This window comes from Macrotis lagotis, chromosome X (genome assembly GCF_037893015.1).
Source record: "Macrotis lagotis isolate mMagLag1 chromosome X, bilby.v1.9.chrom.fasta, whole genome shotgun sequence".
NCBI lineage: Eukaryota > Metazoa > Chordata > Mammalia > Peramelemorphia > Peramelidae > Macrotis > Macrotis lagotis.
In genome coordinates, this window is record NC_133666.1 from 3,650,092 (window position 1) to 3,669,055 (window position 18,964).

The 18,964-nt window shown below is 42.8% G+C and overlaps 1 protein-coding gene across 2 annotated transcripts in view; it reads left to right on the forward strand.

The window, feature by feature from the left end:
• The window catches only part of VAMP7 (vesicle associated membrane protein 7), a 49,634-nt gene that overhangs the window by 10,889 nt on the left and 19,781 nt on the right, over positions 1 to 18,964 (forward strand). For both annotated transcript variants that reach the window (XM_074207207.1, XM_074207209.1), the window contains exons 2-4: positions 5,839 to 5,993; positions 6,617 to 6,674; positions 8,164 to 8,301. In XM_074207207.1, the coding sequence (XP_074063308.1) occupies positions 5,848 to 5,993; positions 6,617 to 6,674; positions 8,164 to 8,301 (342 nt within the window). In that variant the 5' untranslated portion in view covers positions 5,839 to 5,847. The remainder of the gene's footprint in view (positions 1 to 5,838; positions 5,994 to 6,616; positions 6,675 to 8,163; positions 8,302 to 18,964) is intronic.

The following is an 18,964-nucleotide window of genomic DNA, read 5'->3' on the forward strand; positions in this document are numbered from 1 at the left end:
ATTCTATTCTTCCCATTATTTCTGCTGTATAGGCCATATGTAAACCCTGCTCTCATAATTCTCATTTCTCTTTTGATCCACTCAGAAACTGTGTTCTCCCCAAATTCCAGAGGGTCCTCGGCCTCAACAAGGGTCGAATTGTTTTCCTTTATTTCGCAATAATTACTCATGCGTTCCTGAACTTGTTTATTAGATCTGTAGGTCATATTTCCTTCAGTTTTTCCTGTTGATTTATCTGCTTATGTTCAAGGTCTTGGAATTTTCTTCCTGAAATCTTTGATAATTTCAATCTTTTAAAAATAAAAAAAGGGGACTCTGTCATTTACTTCTTGACTCCCTTCTCTCTGATTATGCTTTTCTTGGACGCTGGACCTCACAGTGTCTCAGCCCCTTCCCACACTGGACAGTTCGTAGTTCACCAGTCTAGGTCTCTTCTTCAAGTCACTTCCAGGCATTTTGCTTACAGGAACCCCTTTTTAATATCAGCCAATAGGAAGAACACCCATAATAGGGAAGGGAAGAAGTAAGTATTTATGAATTGCTTTCTGTGTGCCAGACTTTAAATTGATCACCTCGTTGGATCCTCACAACAACCTTACAAGGTAGGTGAGGTTATTACCCCCATTTTACACTTGGGGAAACTGAAGTAGAGGCTAACTCACTTGTTCAGGGTCACCCAGCAAGAATGTATCTGAGGTCAAATTTGAACCATGGTCTTTCTGAGTTCAGGACCAGCATTTGTTAACCACTATGCTACCAGAATATACATGATACCGAAAGGCTTCTGGGAAGGACATAGGAGCATCGCTCCGCATGTAAATAAATATGTAATTAATACACGTACCATCAAGACACATTTCTTCAGTCATAGGAATTTTGCTTCTGGAGGGATGGTGAGAGGAAATGGGCTATTACAACCTAACAGGGCATCAGAAGGGCAGAGTCTGGTGACAGTAACCCCTTTTAAGGCAGGAAGAAAAACAAATGGGGGCTGGCCCCCAAGGGGTATAGGTGATGGTATATATTTAGAGATTGAAGAGAAAACAGACGATGTCAGAACACTAGACCAGAAGTCAGGGCTGTGTGACTGTGAGCCTCAGTATCTTTAGCTTGTAAATAGAGCCAATATCACTCATACTATATATCTGATAGGATGGATCAAAACTCCCCATGTCTTCATCACATGCATTGTTGGCCAGCTTTAGCACTCTGGAATCTAGACCATCATTCTAGCCTATTGATATTTTTGTATTGAACGATTTGGAGGAAAAAATTCAAAGAGGGGTGTGAGAGAAGCAATATCCTCTCAATGTCCTAGCAGCTTGGGGGTCCCACAGGGCACAGAGCATCGGCCTTGGCGGCAGGAATTCCTGAGTTCAAATCCAGCCTCAAACACTGGCTTTTGTGACCCTGGGCAAGTTACTTCACCTCTGCCTGCCTCATCTTCTCATCTTTTAAATTGTTATGGTCATCCTTGTTTGTCCTTCTTTGTTCTGGGAGAGACCCAGGCACATCTGGAGGGGATGTCTTGACTTATAAGTGAATTGAATTTAAATGAGATGGAGTTGGGGCAAAGTCACCAGCCTCATTCTCCTCCAGAGCCATCTGGATCCAGTGGTAAGATGGAGGTCAGGGCCTCTACCTTTAAAATGGGGATCATGAAAAACACCTTCTTCTCAGGCTTGTTGTGAGGATGCAATGAAATCATATTTGTAAAGTGCTTCGCAAACTTTACAATGCCATAGAAATGCTAGCTATGATTACTAGCTAACCTTTCCCCCATTCCCACATCTCATTCAAGTTTTTTTTTAAATGGTGTTAAGAAATACTTCAAGACTCAGGTGGCTTCAGAATAGAGATATGTAGCTGACTGGCATGGATCATTTACTGATCATTTCTTATGCAAAGTCATCATGGGGAGCTCCAGGTACTCTCAGGATGCTTGCCTTGGGGGTTCCCAGTGGGTCATTTAGGCAAGGGAACTGCCCTCCCAACTCAAGAGGTCTTCAGGGCTTCTATTCTTTTGTCGTTCCAACTTTTGAATTATTTTATCCGAATATTGACCCTAAACTCCCAGGGTTCTCTGTCCTGAGTCAGCCAAGAACAAGAAATAACTCATAGATTGATATCCTCTGCAAAGCAAGGAAGTCATCCATGTTCTGACTTGGGATCTTGATGAGCAAAGGTGTGGGCACCACCTAATTAGACATAATCATTGGTGAGGAGGCAGCTTGAGGATCCAGAATGTCTCACTGGACTGTACTTAGATAAAGGTCATTGTTAAGTTACTGAAATCTTTGGTATTGTACAGAATTGGGGTCGACAGCAGTTCATATGGTATTTCTGGCAGTATTTCTGGCAGCCTAAAACACTCAGGTGACAGAATTTGAGTTTACACAATCTGATCAGATCCCATCTGCAGTAAAAGGTTGACTCCTGGACACAACCTTTTAGGAGAAGTCCAGAGAAGTGGACACAGTTCTGGTTAGTGGAGGGGCACCAGGGAGTTCCTAATGACTTGAAAACATGGTCTCACAGAAGGACCAGTTGAATGTTTTCCTCTCTGTGTTTTTCCCTGATTCTGAGCTCCTTGAGGTCAGAGACTGGTTTGTTTTTTGTTTGTTTTTTTGTTTGTTTGTTTGTTTTTGTTTCTATCCCCAGTGCTTATCATAGTGCTTGGCACATTCTCAAAGCAGTCATTTGAAAATTAGCTGGTGTAGAACTAGGCCAATGGGTGAAAGCTTGAGAGGGACAGATTTGAGGATAATAGAAGGAAGATTGTCCTCAAAATGTGTGCTGAATGGAAAGATCCCTTCACTGGAAATGTTCTGAGAGAGGCTATGTGGTCATCTTTCAGGTGAACTTAGAGATTTCAGAAGAATAAGGTCTTCGAGGCATGCGGTCTTTCCCCAGTGCCGACACGGTATCTGATACATGCTAAACAGGAATGATTTGTTGAGTGGATTGAATCAAGTAGAGATTTTTTATTTATTTGGTTTTTTATTTAAGGTAATGGGGTTAAGTGACTTGCCCAAGGTCACACAGCTGAGTAATTATTAAGTGTCTTAGGTCGGATTTAAACTCAGATCCTCCTGACTCCAGGGCCGATACACTATCCACTGTGCCACCTAGCTGTCCCTAATCAAGTAGAGATTAAAGGAGAAGACCACCCTATGTTTTCTCCTTTCTTGAATACTTTTTAAGATTATTCTCGTAGTCACATTGTCATTGCATTTTGAGGTTTTCTTAACAAGGATACTGGAACAGTTTACCATTTCTTTCTCCAACTCATTTGCAGTTGAGGAAACTGAGGCAAACAGTGAAGGGACTTCCCCAGGGTCACATAGCTAGTAGGTTTCTGAGGCTGGATTTGAGCTAAAGAAGATCAGTCTTCCTGATTCTAGACCTGGTGCCCTATCAACTACACCACCTAGCTTCCCTCTTAGTCAAGTTAATAAATCTTTATTAAATATCTGCTCTATATCCCAGGTACTTGCTAAGCACAGGGAATACTTAGGTAGGCAGACAGCATTGCCTGCTCTCAAGGAGCTTGCAGTCTAATGAGGGAGACAGCATCCACAAAACATACGTAGAGCCAGAAGAAAGGAGAGAGCACCAACAAAGGGAAGGCACTGGCATTCAAGAGGATCCAGAAAGACTTCTCAAGATGATGGGATTTTAGCTAGAACTTGAAGGAAGCCAGGAGGTGAAGAAGGGCTGGGCAGGAATCCTAGGCAGGGGGATGGCCAGTGGGAAATGTCTAGAGACTGGAGATCTCTTAAGGAGTCTCTTAGGAAAGAAGTAACACAGAGGCTATGGCATCTAGGAGGAGGCAGAAGGGCTTGGCTTATGCTGGCATCTGAATCAGAAACAGCATTTTGTATTTGATCCTGGAGGTGAGAAGGAACCACTGGAGTTTGGAACCAGGAAGTGACAGTCAGACCTGCGTTGTAGTTTCTGAGTAGAGTGTGGAAGGGTAAAGAAAGTGAAAGGAATACAAGTTTCCATAGCACTCATTATATAGCACCAAGCCAGGCATTATCTTAGGCGCTTTACTAACATCTGTCTTGTTTGATTCTCTGCTAAGTGGAGCACTGGGTTTTGAATCAGGAAGACTCATCTTCATGAGTTCAGACACTTCATAACTTTGAACCTGGGTATGCTTAACCCTGTTTGCCTCAGCTCCTCATCTATAAAATGAGCTGGAGAAGGCAATGGCAAACCACTCCAGGATCTCTGCCAAGAAAAAAACTCCCCAAAAAGAGTTATGAAGGGTAGGAAATGTTTAAAGTGACCGAATGACACAACAGCTCTGAAGACATTAAATTTGGTAGGCAGCTCACTACCTCTTCTCTCATACTTTTCTTTGGAGCCTCTCAAACACTGAGCTAGCTCTGCCAATGTGTGTGTCAATCTCATCATTGCTGTGGACCTCCCTGGAAAGTATACTGCCAAAGGAAGTGAATTTATCCTCAGCATTCAAAATTTCTCCATTTACTGATCCAATGATTCCACATATATCGATGGTGTGGGACTGGCTAGTGGAGAACCTGTGTTTTCTTGGTGTTAATTGTCAGGCCAAAATTAGCTCAGACAACAGAGAATCAATCCAAATTCGGTTGCATTTCACCCTCAAAGGCTGAATTGAGGCTTGTAGCCTTTTCAAGCTAGATATTTGCCATCAGTTCAGTAGCTGATCTTGAATACCATTTTCATCCTTTGAAGGCACTTGACAACACGGTTAAAAGCATGGGAATGAACACCCAACCTTACTTCACTCTATTGGTGTTATGGAAAGTAAGAGAGCATCGTCCATTATCCAGATTCCATGGAAGCCTGCCATCCTGGGCCTACTGATAAACTTCAAGAGGCAATCAAATTTTGCCATGATCTTCCACAGACTTGGTCAGACTGATAAACCTCTGTTCTGTTCCTGGCAATTCTCCTGGAGTGTCAAACTGTTCCTTGACCCTTTCTGAAGCCCACTGGCTCTCGGGCAGATGATCATCTTCCAGGTGAAAGGTCTGCCTATTAAGGAAGACTGGCAAGAATCTTGCTAGCAATGCCTAAGAGAGAACCCCTGTGATTGTCACAGGACAACCTAGTTCTTTTTCCTTTGTAGAGATAATTCACTGGAGGCATCCTTGAATCTCCTGAGGGATAACCTCCTCTTGCCATATAACCCAAATGATTTCAGGCATCTTTTGTATGAGCATTGAACTGTCTCTCTCCCTCCCTCCCCTCCACACCTTGTAAATCTTAACTGAAATGAAATCAGCACTAGGTGTTTGCCACAGAGGAGCCTAATGGCATTCAGAACCTCTTCTCTAGCTAGAAGTTTGGCTGGAGGGATTGACTTCAACCTGAGGTAAAAGGTCAGTGGCTTCAACATGGATTGATGATGGATGGTCTGTTGAGAATATATGGAAGTGTTCAGCCCATTTCTCCAGGATCATGTCCTTATCACTGATCAATGAAGTTCCATCAGCACAGAATAGTTGAGAGGCACCATGGGTCTTTGGTCTGTAAATAACCTTCAGGGTATCATAAAGGGATTGTTAACTTTTCATGTAAAATTGAATTTCATCTGCCTTCCTAGTGAGTCGAGGATCCTTCATTTCTCTGAGCTTAACTTGTTTCCTTTTTGTTGGCATTCAACGTTGCCTTCTTTGATATGACCCCAATTCCTTGTCTTAGAGGTTTGTATCTGTTGGTCTGACTTTGTCAGTGGCGTGGTACGCTACAACATCTAATTCGATGTTCACTAAGTGCATTTTGATAACAGCAAATTTCTGGTGGCAGAAATTCTTCTGTTTCATTTCTGTTTTTTTTTGCTAGGGTGAAAGCATGGCCATCCTTTTTGCAGTTGTTGCTAGAGGCACAACCATCCTTGCCAAACATGCTTGGTGTGGTGGAAACTTCCTGGAGGTGACGGAGCAGATTCTGGCAAAAATACCCTCTGAAAATAACAAACTCACTTATTCACATGGAAGGTGAGTCCTGCTTGGTAATGATGGAAAGGGGGGAGGGAACACCACTAGATAACAGACTTTTGGATGATTCTTTAAATTAGCCGCCTGTAACCCATGAGTTTTAAGTTGGAACAGTGTTTGCCCAACTCATTTTGCTTTCGGTCATATCTGTGTTTGAACTTTTCTTAGAGGGTCCATGACAACTGAGGTGGAATGGCTGGGAACCTAGAATCATCCCTTGGTTAAAGAAGGAGAATGGAAAAATTTTGGAGTAAAATGCAAGAGAGTCAACCTATTTTGACACCTCAGAACTGACCATACATCATTTTTCAGATGTATCGTTTCAAATTTAGTATTTTGGTAAGAGTAAATTGGATTTATTTGAACCTTCAGGTGGCAGGTAATCCGTGCCCTAGACCCATGGCCCTTGCCTTTGTAGACCCTGCCAGGCCTTAGCTTCTACTTCAAAACCCTTCAAGAACCCTCCACCACGATGAGGCTTGTAGAGTTTTGTCAATATGTGTGTTGGGAGTCAGTGGGCTGGGATAGTCCAGTGCTTTATGTATTTTCTAGCATAGAGAGGGAGAGCCTTTATTTTTTTAGGGAAAAATTGGTAACTATAAGTATTTTCTTTGTCTCTACAGTTATCTATTTCACTATATCTGCCAAGACAGAATCGTTTATCTTTGTATCACAGATGATGTAAGTACCTTGGAAGCAGATTGCTGCTAATAACCCATTTGCATTTTCTGGCACTTTGACCTTGTGTTTTGGAATAGAAATGTAGAGGACCATGGTACAGAGAATAACCTCAACTGGTTATACAACTAACTGCAACTCAAATTTAATTATTTGAAATTTGCTTTTGGAATATGTTAGAGACAATGACAACAAAACAAAGCTGTGAGCATGGCTTCTGTGGTTTTTCCAAACACCACTTGGGCTGTAGGCCAGGGCCCAGAAGAGTTCAGTGGAGGCCCATCGGCCTATCCCTGCAGAGTCAGGAAGATTCTGTTCTGTTCTGTTCTGTTCTGTTCACTAGGCTGTGGTAAATGTAGCAGGAATTGGGGAATGAGAAATTAAACCAAAATCAGGATTTTGTTTAATCCTTAGTTAACCAAAAAATTAAAGTAAGCCAAAGGCTCCATTCCCTAATCGATGTGGTTACCAAGCTAGAGGGTTTTATAATAATTGTGGGTTTCAGGAGGCTAGGTAGTGCAATGGATAGAGCACCAGCCCTGGAGTCAGGAGTACCTGACACCTCAGACACTTAATAATTACCTAACTGGGTGGCCTTGGGCAAGCCACTTTAACCCCATTGCCTTGCCAAAAAAACCCCAAAAGAACCTAAAAGCCAAAAATAACTGGGTTTCTCCTTCTCTTCTGCCTCCTTTCCTTGTAGTTGATGACTGAAATGATTCTTTAAGACTGTCTGCCTGGGGACAAAGAGAGAAGCATATTGCCAAACTGTCTTGAGATGACCATTTTCCCTGGATAATTGAGAATTGACCATATTTATGTTTAATCTGCTCAATCATTAATCAAATTCTGAATCCTTCCGTTCCCTCCTGCCCCCCCCCCATTTCTTAACTTTTGCTGAGATAATATTGAGGCCTTGCATTACACTAAAGAGATCAACCAAAGTGATATTTTGGAGTTCTAGATTCTGCTGGGAGAGTTGGGAAAAGCTATCCTTTATATGGGAACACTTTCAAATGCTGGCCTCTTTGGGACATGATCATCGCCTTGGGGTTACTTTAGTTGTAAGACAACTGGAGAATCCATTTTTCCCCCATTCTCAGTGCCAGACCATGTGACTCCTATGGAAAAGTTAGAGATGGGACTTAAAAGGCATAGATCCAGAAGGCTGAGCTTTCACCATTTGTAGATTTTGAAGTAGCTTCTTGCTAAAGTGAGAAAGTGGGAAAGTGGGGGGGGGGCAGGAGGGGAAGAGTACCCAAAGGTGTGTGTATATGAGATTGGCCCCTTGTGTTTGTCCAGGTTACCCTAGGTCCCTCACAGGTCAGTCTTAAGAGTCTCTCCTAGAGACCCTGCCCCCTCAGGCCACGGCCTGGTAACCTCTGCGGTTATCTTTGCCGGGCATCTCCTCGGTGCCAGCTGATGGGCAGGCTGTGGAGCATCTAATGCTGAGTAGCCTGGTCTCTTTACTGCTTTGTTTGTGTCTTTTCAGGATTTTGAACGTTCCCGAGCCTTCAGTTTTCTGAATGAAATCAAGAAGAGGTTTCAGACTACTTACGGTTCCAGAGCACAAACAGCCCTTCCCTATGCCATGAATAGTGAGTTCTCCAGTGTTCTGGCTGCACAACTGGTAAGATCTCTTTCCGCATCAGATGGTTTCATTTGCAGTTTCTGTCTCCTTGCATGAGTTTCCCTCCATGCCTGCTGAATAAGAGGATTGAACCCATCCCAAGAGGCAGGAGCTTGACTTCCCTCCTGGCTCAATTCTCTTCTCTTTTCTCATAAGCTCCTACTTACTCAGGAGAGAAGGAACCCTGAAAGCAGCCAAGATTCAAACCTGGCTTTTTTAATCTCCCACCCCTCTAGAGGTGGCTTTGAATTGGCCTGATCTTTCCTGACAGTCTTCTCTGAGGCTGGGTGTCCCACCTGAAAGGTTTGGTGAAATAGGCCAGGTTCAGATACCCAATCCTCTCCAGCCTTTCTGCTCTTAGACCTACTCTGACCCAGTGGCACTGGCTTCCTCCATTTCTCCACTCTTTGTCTTTTCATTGGCTGTCACTATGCCTGGCCTCAGTCTCCAAACCCCGCCTTCTCCTGGAAATCCTCTCCTTCCACTGAAATGTACCCCATCTAGATCTTAAAGACCTAGGCTTTTAGGATTTAGCACAAGTCAAGGCTCGGGAAATCCTGGTCACCTCCAACTTTCTGATGGGATCATTCAGTGTTTGCAGAGCTTATTGAAGTGAGCACTGAAGGGAACCCTGAGAGCTTTTCCAGGAAAATCCTATGGATCTGGCCTGCAAATGGTGAAACAGGCCCTGGAGCTCTATGCTTTTGCTCCCAAGCTTTCTTACGCTAGCCACTTGCCTGGGTATCCCATTTTTTTGAATTTTGCTGAGGTCAGGAAACTGTCACTAGAGCCCCACCATGCACAGGAGGGATGTATCAGAACTGTTGCCTTCCACAGTGTGGTTCCCCTCCCCCCACTTCTGCCTGCTGGCCTTGCTGCTCCCTCTGGAGGGGACATTTCCAGCTCCCTTGCCCAGATCCATCAGTAATCTATTTCAAAAGGACAAAACTTTTCTCACATTTTATTTGAAGAAAAGAGTGTTGGAATGAGAATAAATATAAATATATTTTCAGATGCTGCTTTAGCTTTTTCTTCAGCAAAATTAACCCTGGAGATTATAGGTTTGACCTGTATGTGCTTACTAGGTCTGGGTGAGTGTTGGGTGGTCATTAGATTGCTTCTTAGCCTAATTTCTGGGCCTTCGGGCATATGCCATCTCTTAGGATCCATTTAAGAGGTCATCAGACTTCATCACAAGGAAAGACAGAAGCCTGAGGAGTTCCTATCCTATGGATGGAGGAGATGGAGGGTACTCTCCAAGGGGGAAGGGTGCTTGTTTTCGGGGGGGACTGTTCCATGGAAGGCCTCCTGCCCAAGGGAATATTTCCACAGAGTCAAAAGGGAAGCCAAAGAAACCAAGAATTGGGAGGGAGGAGTAATTGGAAGTGGAGAAGAGGAAAGAGAATGTATGGAGACCAACAGAAAGGTAGGAAGAACTTTCCCCAAACTTGCCGGCAGCTCCCAGAGGCAGCTGGGTAAGGTGGAATGGAGTGGAGTCCTGCTCTTTAGGGAAGAGATTTTAGTGACTGAAGGGATTGGAGGGTGGCCTTGAGGCAGCCGATTCCCCAGAGGGCTATTCCAATGTCCAGGCTGTTTTTTGTATGATGTGTCATTTTTTTTTTTTAGAGGTAACCTGGGTTAAGTGACTTGCCTAGGGTCACACAGCTAGTAAGTATCTGGGACCAAATTTGAACTCAGACTCCTGGGCCAGTGCTCTCTATTCACTGTAGCGCCCTCCAGCTGTCCCTTGATGTATGTTCATTTTAAACATCACTTGTCGAAGTCATTTTGCAATGACCTTGCGTTAAATTCTAGTTGGAGGAAAGGGGATAGAACACTAGCCCTGCTGTTAGGAGGACCTGAGTTCAAATAAAGCCTCAGACACTTAATAATTACCCAGCTGTGTGACCTTGGGAAAGTCACTTAACCCCATTGCCTTGCAAAAACAAACAAAATAAATTCTCATTTGAATGGAAAAAAAGGGTCATAGAAAAAAGGGGACCCCTGGGTAATGGACTACTTGAAAACAGATTTTTTTTCCTAGTGAAAAATGCCTTGTTTACAATGGGAGGTGGGGCAAAGGGAAGGGAATAACAGTTACATGGCACCTACTATGTGTTAGCCATGGTACTAAGCAGTTCACAAATCCTCACAACCACCCTAGGAAGTAGGAGCTATTGTTAGTTCCATTTTACAGTTGAGGAGACTGAGGCAAACAGAGATGAAGTGACTTGCCCAGAGCCACCCAGCTAGGAAGTATCTGAGGCTGGCCTCCCTAGCAGTCTGTCTACCATATTGCCACCTAGCTTCCTCATAACAAGCTAATCAGGATAATCTTGATTGAGAACTATAGGCTAATTAGGATATAATCTTGATTGACAACTATAGTCAATAGTAAAAATTCCTCAAGCTCATCTGGTCATTCCTTCCTGTCATACTACTCAACCAGCTTGGTGGGACAAATTGGACTTGAATTCCAGAAGACCTGAATTCAAATCTCATCTCACATCCTTAGATATTCCTGTGACCCAGGGCAAGTCATTTAACCTTTCTTAGCCTCTGTTTTCTGATCTGTAAAATCAGGGTGATATTAGCAGCTATCTCTTAGGGGCATTGGGAAGATACTGAGAATTAGCATTCCCATTAAGTTACTTCCAGGGTGTGGGAGTCCCTGAGTGAAAGGGCTTTGCCCATTTAGGAAGTCTCATGCCTTTCGTTGGCATGAGAAAGTAAAACCATAAATTAAAGAAACAACTCAGGCTGATTGATAAGGGTGTGGTTTAATGGGGGTGATAGGGTGTTTCATAAAGAATCTGGTGAAGAAATGCATATAATGGAGTGGCTTCACACTCAGGTAGAAGTGATGGCTAAACCTGACAGGATTTGCCTATTGATTAAAAAAAAAAAACAGGACATTTATTCTCTTGCTTCTGTTCTAGTTTTATTTATTTTGTGAACTATTTCCTACTTGTATTTGATTCAATTTGCATTTGCTTTCGCATTTCCCAATTGCATTTGATACAACATTCTTGCAAAAGCAGTGGAATCAATAAGCCTGCTATTCCAGCTAGGGATCACCCTTTATTCCTTTTCACATGGAAAAATTGGAGAATTCTTTTTTTTATTATGTTATTTTATTTTTTTTCATTTCTTTGCAAAGATTATTTTCCATAGTCATCTTTTTCTAAACATTTTTTTCTACCTTCCTCCTTTCCCTTCCTTCCCCCTTGATATGGAGTTATCTGATATAGGGGGAATTCTTTATGTTTGGTCAGTTCTTCCATAGTCAATTCCTCAATGGAGGACAGTGAGAAAAGGGGTGAAATTCATTAGAGATGGGTTTGATGGGTCCTATTTATATCCCTTGCACATGCTACCCCCCAGCTTCACGTACAATCCTACTCTACCTTCTTCTCTATCTCTCTCCTCTGACCCCATTTTGAATTTCAACATCCCCTGGGGACCAGAGAAGGATCACCAGACATGGAGCAGCAGACAGACACCATAGAGGAAATGACAGAAGAAAAATGGACTCTTGAGCAGTTGTAGAGCATCTGTGCCAATTCCCACCAAATGGGGAGGAAGACCACCTGAGTTCTGCCCCTTGATCTTCCTTGCCTTTCCTCATCCATACTAGATCTGCTTTTACTAAATCCCCATATTCTTTCGAAAGCCTAGGGAGGGTGTTTTCATATTGTGTCCTAGTGAGAAGACACCTTCCTCCAAACTTCTTAGAGTCTGAAGAAGAATCTACTTTTGGACTACATTCATCCATTGCTGCCACCTGGAGGACTGTAAGAGAATTTAATAGGATAGATTCTTTTTTTGCATCCTTTTTTTTTTACTGTCATCAATCAATCAATCAGATAATCAGTGTATTATTAGAGAAATATTTCACACTGAGTTCATTAATAGGTGACTGCTGCTGCATAAATCTACCACAATGCAGAAATTTATTAGAGGTAACAACTTAGGTTTTGTTGGGCTTATACGTGGATTCAGGAGATAGGAAAAAATAACCCTGGACTAATATCTAGATTCTAACAAGGCTTTTTATAAACAGTAGTTCTGTCAGAGAATCGGAGAAATTATCTTTTTTAACAGTCTTTATGGCCTCTTCAGCCACACAGACCCCACCCCGGCTCCAACATTCATTATTTCATGCTTCCTTCAAGTTAGGTTGAACACAAAACTAAGTAAGTTGAAATTAATGAACAGACCAAGGTGAAGGTCAACCAAGGTAAACACCAAGTTTGCAGAATGCCATACTTAAAGAACTAGGAGAGGGCGGCTAGGTGGCGCAGTAGATAAAGCATGGGCCCTGGAGTCAGGAGTACCTGGGTTCAAATCCAGTCTCAAACACTTAATAATTACCTAGCTGTGTGGCCTTGGGCAAGACACTTAACCCCATTTGCCTTGCAAAAACCTAAAAAAAGAACTAGGAGGTTACATTTTAAAGAAGTCACAACTGGCCAGATGGAGAAGAAGGGATGTAATGTGACCAAATGGCCAAAGGTCCTCAGGGAAATCCTTCCACAAAAAGAGTGAGCTAAATTACTTTAGGAAGGTTGAAAGAACTTTATAGATGTTTTCACCCTTCTTGCTATCCTCTTGGCTTCTGATCTCAAATGTCAATGATCTTCCCATAGTAATTATCATTTCATTAGTCACGTTTTAGCTCGATGAGTTTTCAAGGGGGCAAGCATCATTAAGTCAGATATTCCAGGAGGAACAGCATAGCAAAATTGAATTTAAAGATTTTTCATAATAGGGCCTAGGAATGGCTCAGACCACATCTCAGGAATGGGCAGTTTTCCTAAAAGTTATAAATCAGAATTTTGGTTCTTCCCATTTCCTGGATTGAGAGGGAAACAAATTCCTTTTGGAATTTCCTGAATCCTTTTGGAAAGACCTGCCAGTGGCATTGGATCCTAGCTCTAGAATCTTCACTGCTGCCATACAAGTCTGAGCAGATCAGTGGGTGAAGTTTTGGGGCCTCAGCAGCAACTATTCTGTAAGACTGTCCACATATACAGTCGCCTTCAAGATGACAAGAGGAGGCTCTATGCCCATAAGCACCTCCGGTGGGTAAAGAGGTGGTCATATCCCACAGATGCTCCACTTCCATATCTGTGAACTACGAAATTTCAGTATGTGATCATTTGTTATTCCTCCTCTTCCTTTCCCTTATACCCCACAACCCCGTTCTTTGGCCTCTTCTAACCCTTGCCCCATCATTACTTTCTCAAGCCGTCATCCCTGCACTGACTGAATTTTCTTCCCTTGCACATTTTGACCCCTTGTGGAACCAGCTCAAACCCCATATCATCCTCTTCTCCAGAGTCCTTTGTCTTTTTAGCCTATCTCAGGTTGTTGTTTTGTTCTATTGTCGTTGTTTAGTCTATCCCAGATGTTGCTTTGCCGTGCCACAGCCCTCCATTCCTTCCACCATTTGCTGCCTTGACTTGAATCCATGTGTTACTCAACAAAACTAGAAAAGTCGTGAAACCTTGTTGACTGAATCCACTACCAATTTATATTCCATCCACTTCCCCTGCATCCTTACTGATGCAGTCTCCTTCATTGACTCACTCTCTTACTCTACAATGGCTCTTCCAGATCTCTTCATCCCTCTGACCTCTCTCAGCTAAGAACCCTGTTGCATATTTTACAGAAAAATGGAGACTAATCATCAGGAGCTCCTTCTCCCTTCTTGCTTGCCTCTTATCAGATGCCTTCTGCCCCTCTCTCCTTCATCCCTTGAAATTTACTGAATCATCTCAATACCTATTTTTCAACAATATCAGGTCCTGAGTGGGCAGGCTATATGTGTAAAATATTTTCTCCCAAGTAATGGCTATTGAAGGAGGTTAGAGTATACCATTATCAATATTCTCCTTGAAATAACCTGCATGGCCAGCAATGAAAGTAGCTAGTGCCTGGTGATTCCTGGGCAATGGACAGAATAGTTATGTCAGATGGCTGATCCAATTAGCCCAGGCCCCACATGAGGGACATGGGGTGACAATGACTAAAAACATTCAGGACCACTATTTTTTATTTTTTTAAGGCAATGGGGTTAAGTGACTTGCCCATGGTCACACAGCTAGGCAATTATTAAGTGTCTGAGGCTAAATTTGAACTCAGGTCCTCCTGACTCCAGGGCCGGTATGCTATCCACTGTGCCTCCTAGCTGCCCCCTACTAGTTTTCTTTTTAACCAAGGATTCAAGTATACTTTGACCATCCTTTCCAGGTTATCTAAACTCCCCAGAGTTTTGCCACAATTTAGTTGGTAGAGAACTAAAGGAAGCCCCACTTCTTGAAGGCTTCGAAACCCACCATTATGAATATGATGTCATGACAACCAGAGGTGAGAACTGATACCAGTTGATGAAAGCCAATTGTGGAAATCAACCCCCCACCCCCCAAGTTCAGGGGCCAGTTAAATGTGTAGGGTCCTATTGGACAGGGAGAACTTCACTGATGGTCTGTGTCCTCACTAAGCTCTCAGCATTTGCTCCTCCCATGAAGTAAGTGGGGGGGGTATAGAAGATTTAGAGCCTCCATTGCCCACATCCTGGCATTTCAGAGGCTCCTCTTTATTGACATATTCCAGAATCTGCCTCTTTTGCAAGCAGAGCTAGAAGACCAGAAGCCATAGAAAACTCAGAGTGAACCCTAATGGCATTGTGGAACCCCTGGGGCTGAGTGGAACCTTTGGCAGGGGCTCCTGAATCATCCATTTATTCACCAGTTCATTCACCAAACAACTTGCTTTCAAGTTATCAGACCCTAATGGCTGTTCAAAGGATGATCCATGGATTAGTCTTCATCCTAAATTGCCTGTCATGAGTTGGGTTATGTAAGATGGACCTGGCTCAAGAAGGATTCTCAGTCATTGGTGCTCTTAATGAACAAATAGTGATAATGCTGGCAAGGGAAGTCCCAAAGATTTTGATCCCTCTCTCCTCCCTTCTGGTCAATGGGCCCCTTCCCTGTGAAGTTCCAGAAAGCACTTCAACATTATTGCTTTGTTTGGTTGACTCATGATTCTGAAAGGTAACTGCAGCTGGACTTTAGCAGCTGTTAAAGTGAGTAGGGATGGCTTAAGAGATGGGGTCCTGGCAAGTCTTCCGAGTGGGCTGAGCTGCAGGTTGCATGGCTGACCTAGGAGAGGAGCCTTAAGGGACAGAACAGACACCAGTTTTATTTCTGCTGACCCCTGGGCCATGATTTGGCAGGGGTTGCAGTGCCAACTATTTCATTCAGCTGCAGTAACTCTCAAGGCCCTTTTGTCCTACTGCCAGAAAGGTCAGGTTTGGGCCTAGCATTATCGTGTTTCCTGGTTTCCTATCTTCTATTCCAGCTCATGCAGCTGATATTAGGGCATCGGACTTTTAAAGGATTAGTTGTCCCACTCATCAGTATCCAAGTCGGATATCCTGCTTTTGATTAATCAGCATCACCCCAAGAATGGGGAAAACACTTCACTCCAACAGTTTCTTGGATTCTCTCTTGATGGAGGCCTATATTCATCTTAATCCTCTTGCCTTACCAGAACAGATAAGAGTTTTCCAATTCTTGAACCCCAAAATCCAAGCAAACCTTTTCTAATTTGAATTCTTTAGAATTTACAAATGTATCATCTATTTCAATTCTAAGGTGACTTGGCTTCTTGATTTACCTAAGCAATCACATTCTTTTAAATCATTCACAGAAGAAACACAGTGGCAAGGTCCTTTCTTGTTTTCTCAAATTATTTGCTTCTTGATTGAAATAAGCCACTCCCCCCCCCCCAAACCGGAGAGAAGACTTAAAAACAGGTATTCTTTAAGAACTGTATTTGGGGGATGTTTGGTGGTACAGTGGATAGAGTGCTGGGCCTGGAGTCAGGAAGAATCATCTCCCTGAGTTCAAACCTGACCTCATTCACTTCCTAGCTTCGAGACCTTGGGCAGATCACTTAACCCAGTTTGCCTCTTTTTCCTTATCTGTAAAATGAGATGGAGAAGGAAAGGGAAGGAAGGGATATCCCTTTCAGGATCTTTCCAAGAAATCCTCAAAATGGTATCACAAAGATTTGGACACCAATGAAAAAAACTACCCAACAAAGTCTTAAGAACAAGAAAAAGGCCTAAAAGCTATAAAACTAAGGCTTCCCCCGCCCCCTTCTCTTTTGGACTTCATTGGAAATTCAGCTTTTCAATTGGCTTCTGATCTGTTTACTTTCTAGTTGGTGAAATCCCATTTTTTTCTCCCCTCACATTTAAACAGTGAGTCTTTGACTCTCCAGGGAAGGGAGAGAATAGTGAGGGGGGAGTGCCATTTGGCTGAAAAGATCCTATGAGACTGCTATCCTACAGGATAGTTGAGCATTCATTCAAACTCCATTTTCCTCATGATTTGGAACAGTGCATGGGAAACAGACTTCCTTTCTGTTCACAAATTTAGTCTCCAGTTTGCAAAGAAGAAAAATCTCCTAACGCTTAATTTTGCATTCCCAGGCGGCCAGTATTGGGACCAGAAGCTGAATAGGATCTGTAGAAAAATTCCCATGCTTTTTCTGCCTATTTCTTCTTAAAGCTAATCTCACACTTAAAAAAATAAGTCAAAGTGCTTTATCGGGAAGGCTAATTTTAGCATCAGAACTGTAATGATCATTGGCAGTGGAGAGAGCTGATTTGTAAATGAAGTTTCAACAGTTAACTCAAGCATATATGATATTTCAGAAGCAAAAACTCCTCCCTGGGGTCAAGGATATTGGGGCTGTTACTATAATCTATACCTTTCTATTTTTATTTATGTATCAAGTAGCTGAGTCTAACTGAACTAGAGTTCTCATATCCATTCCATACATTCCACATATACAAGCAATGGTTTCAAACCAGAATTCCCAGATCATGAGGGATCCCAAAATGATCACTGATCATGTAGGGTGGAATTGAAACTTAAGTGAGATTTATGGGGATCCCAGTGACTGTGTGAAAGAAGGAAGACAAGACAGTATAGCCCTTACAGTTGATAGACAAATAGAGAAAACACTAACCTATCCCTGCACTTTGTCTAGTTAGGACTGCAACTTTACCAGTCAGTCGGTTCCTCCCCATCAATCAGTTTCCCCTAAGTAAAATCTTTCTTGTGTGTGCTGTAAGCTTACATTCGATCTTGATGCTACTTAGGTAGTCTCATAAGGAGGGTCTAGTAATTGGGATAAAAGTTTCCCAAGGGTCCATTGGCTTCACTTGGGGATCTCATCAGCTCCCACAGATTGAATGTCTGTCTCTGTCTATGCTGATGATTCTCTCATCTGGCTCTTCTGCCCCAACTTTTGCTGCCCTCTAGTTTCACATCTCCAACTAGATCTCAGGTATCTCAAACTGGATATCAGAAATTCAGTGTCTACAATGGAACTTGGCTTTGTCCTGAAGCTTCCCTGCTTCTTATTCAATGTCCGGTGGTTTTCTGCCTCATTTACTCTTCACATCCCCATTCGGGATTTTCTTGACTGAGATACTGGAGTACTTTGCCATTTTCTTCTCTAACTCATTTTTACAAATGAGAAAACTGAGACAAACAGTTAAATGACTTGCCCAAGGTCATATTGACTAGGAAGGATCTGAGACTTAATCTGAACTGATGGAAATGAGTCTTCCTGACTCCAGACCTACCACTCTATCTGCTTTGCCACCTAGCTGCCTTTCCTCCTCACCCCCCCCCACTTTCTTCCCAGTCCCTCCGACTCACAATCTAGGAGTTGCTGAATATATTCCTTGGTTGATGATGCTGTCTAAAGTTAACAGTGATCTCTTAATTGTCATAGCCTTTTCTCAGTCTTAATCCTTCTCGACCTCTCTCTCTCTCTCTCTCTCTCTCCCCCCCCCCCTCTGGGTTTTTCCACTCTCTTCTCTTTCCATGCACAATCCCTTGGTGACCTCCTCAGCTCACACAGTTACAAAGATCTTTATCATGCAAATGAATCCATTCATTCATAAAAATGATTTTCCTTAAGCGTAGGTCTAATCATGTCTCTGTCCTACTCAATAAACTCCAGTGGCTCCTGTTGCCTCCAGGATTAAATCCAAAAAGCTCTCGTTGCCACTCAAATCCCTTCATAGCCTAGCTCCCTCCTCCCTCTCCAGGCTTCCTAGACCTTATTCTGCTCATGTATTCTTGGATCCAGTGACCCCAGCCTCCTGGCTGTTCCACAAACAAAGCCCTTCATCTCAAAGCTGCGCCCCTTCTCCCTTCTCCACTGCGACTGATGACCTCCCTGGCTTCCACCTTCTACATCCAACCACCCTTAATTCTAGTGTCTTCCATCCATTAATTATTTCTTATTCGTCCTATATTTTGCTTGCTTTGTATTTATTTGTTCGCAAATTGTTTCCCCCCAATAACTTGTAAGCACCCTGAGGACCGGAACTGCCTTTTTGCCTCCTTCTATACCTTCCAGTGCTTACCACAGTGTTTTAAGTAGGTGCTTAATCAATGTTGATTGATTGATTGATTGATTGATAGGTGATTCCCAAATCTTGAATTTATTCTAGAGAGATGAATATGGATTCCCAAAGAACTACCTCCTATTTAAAAAATAATAATCAATTTGGCTTGTAAATTCCCTTCATTTTCCATATATCTTTCTCAAGGCTTCTTTGTCTCCT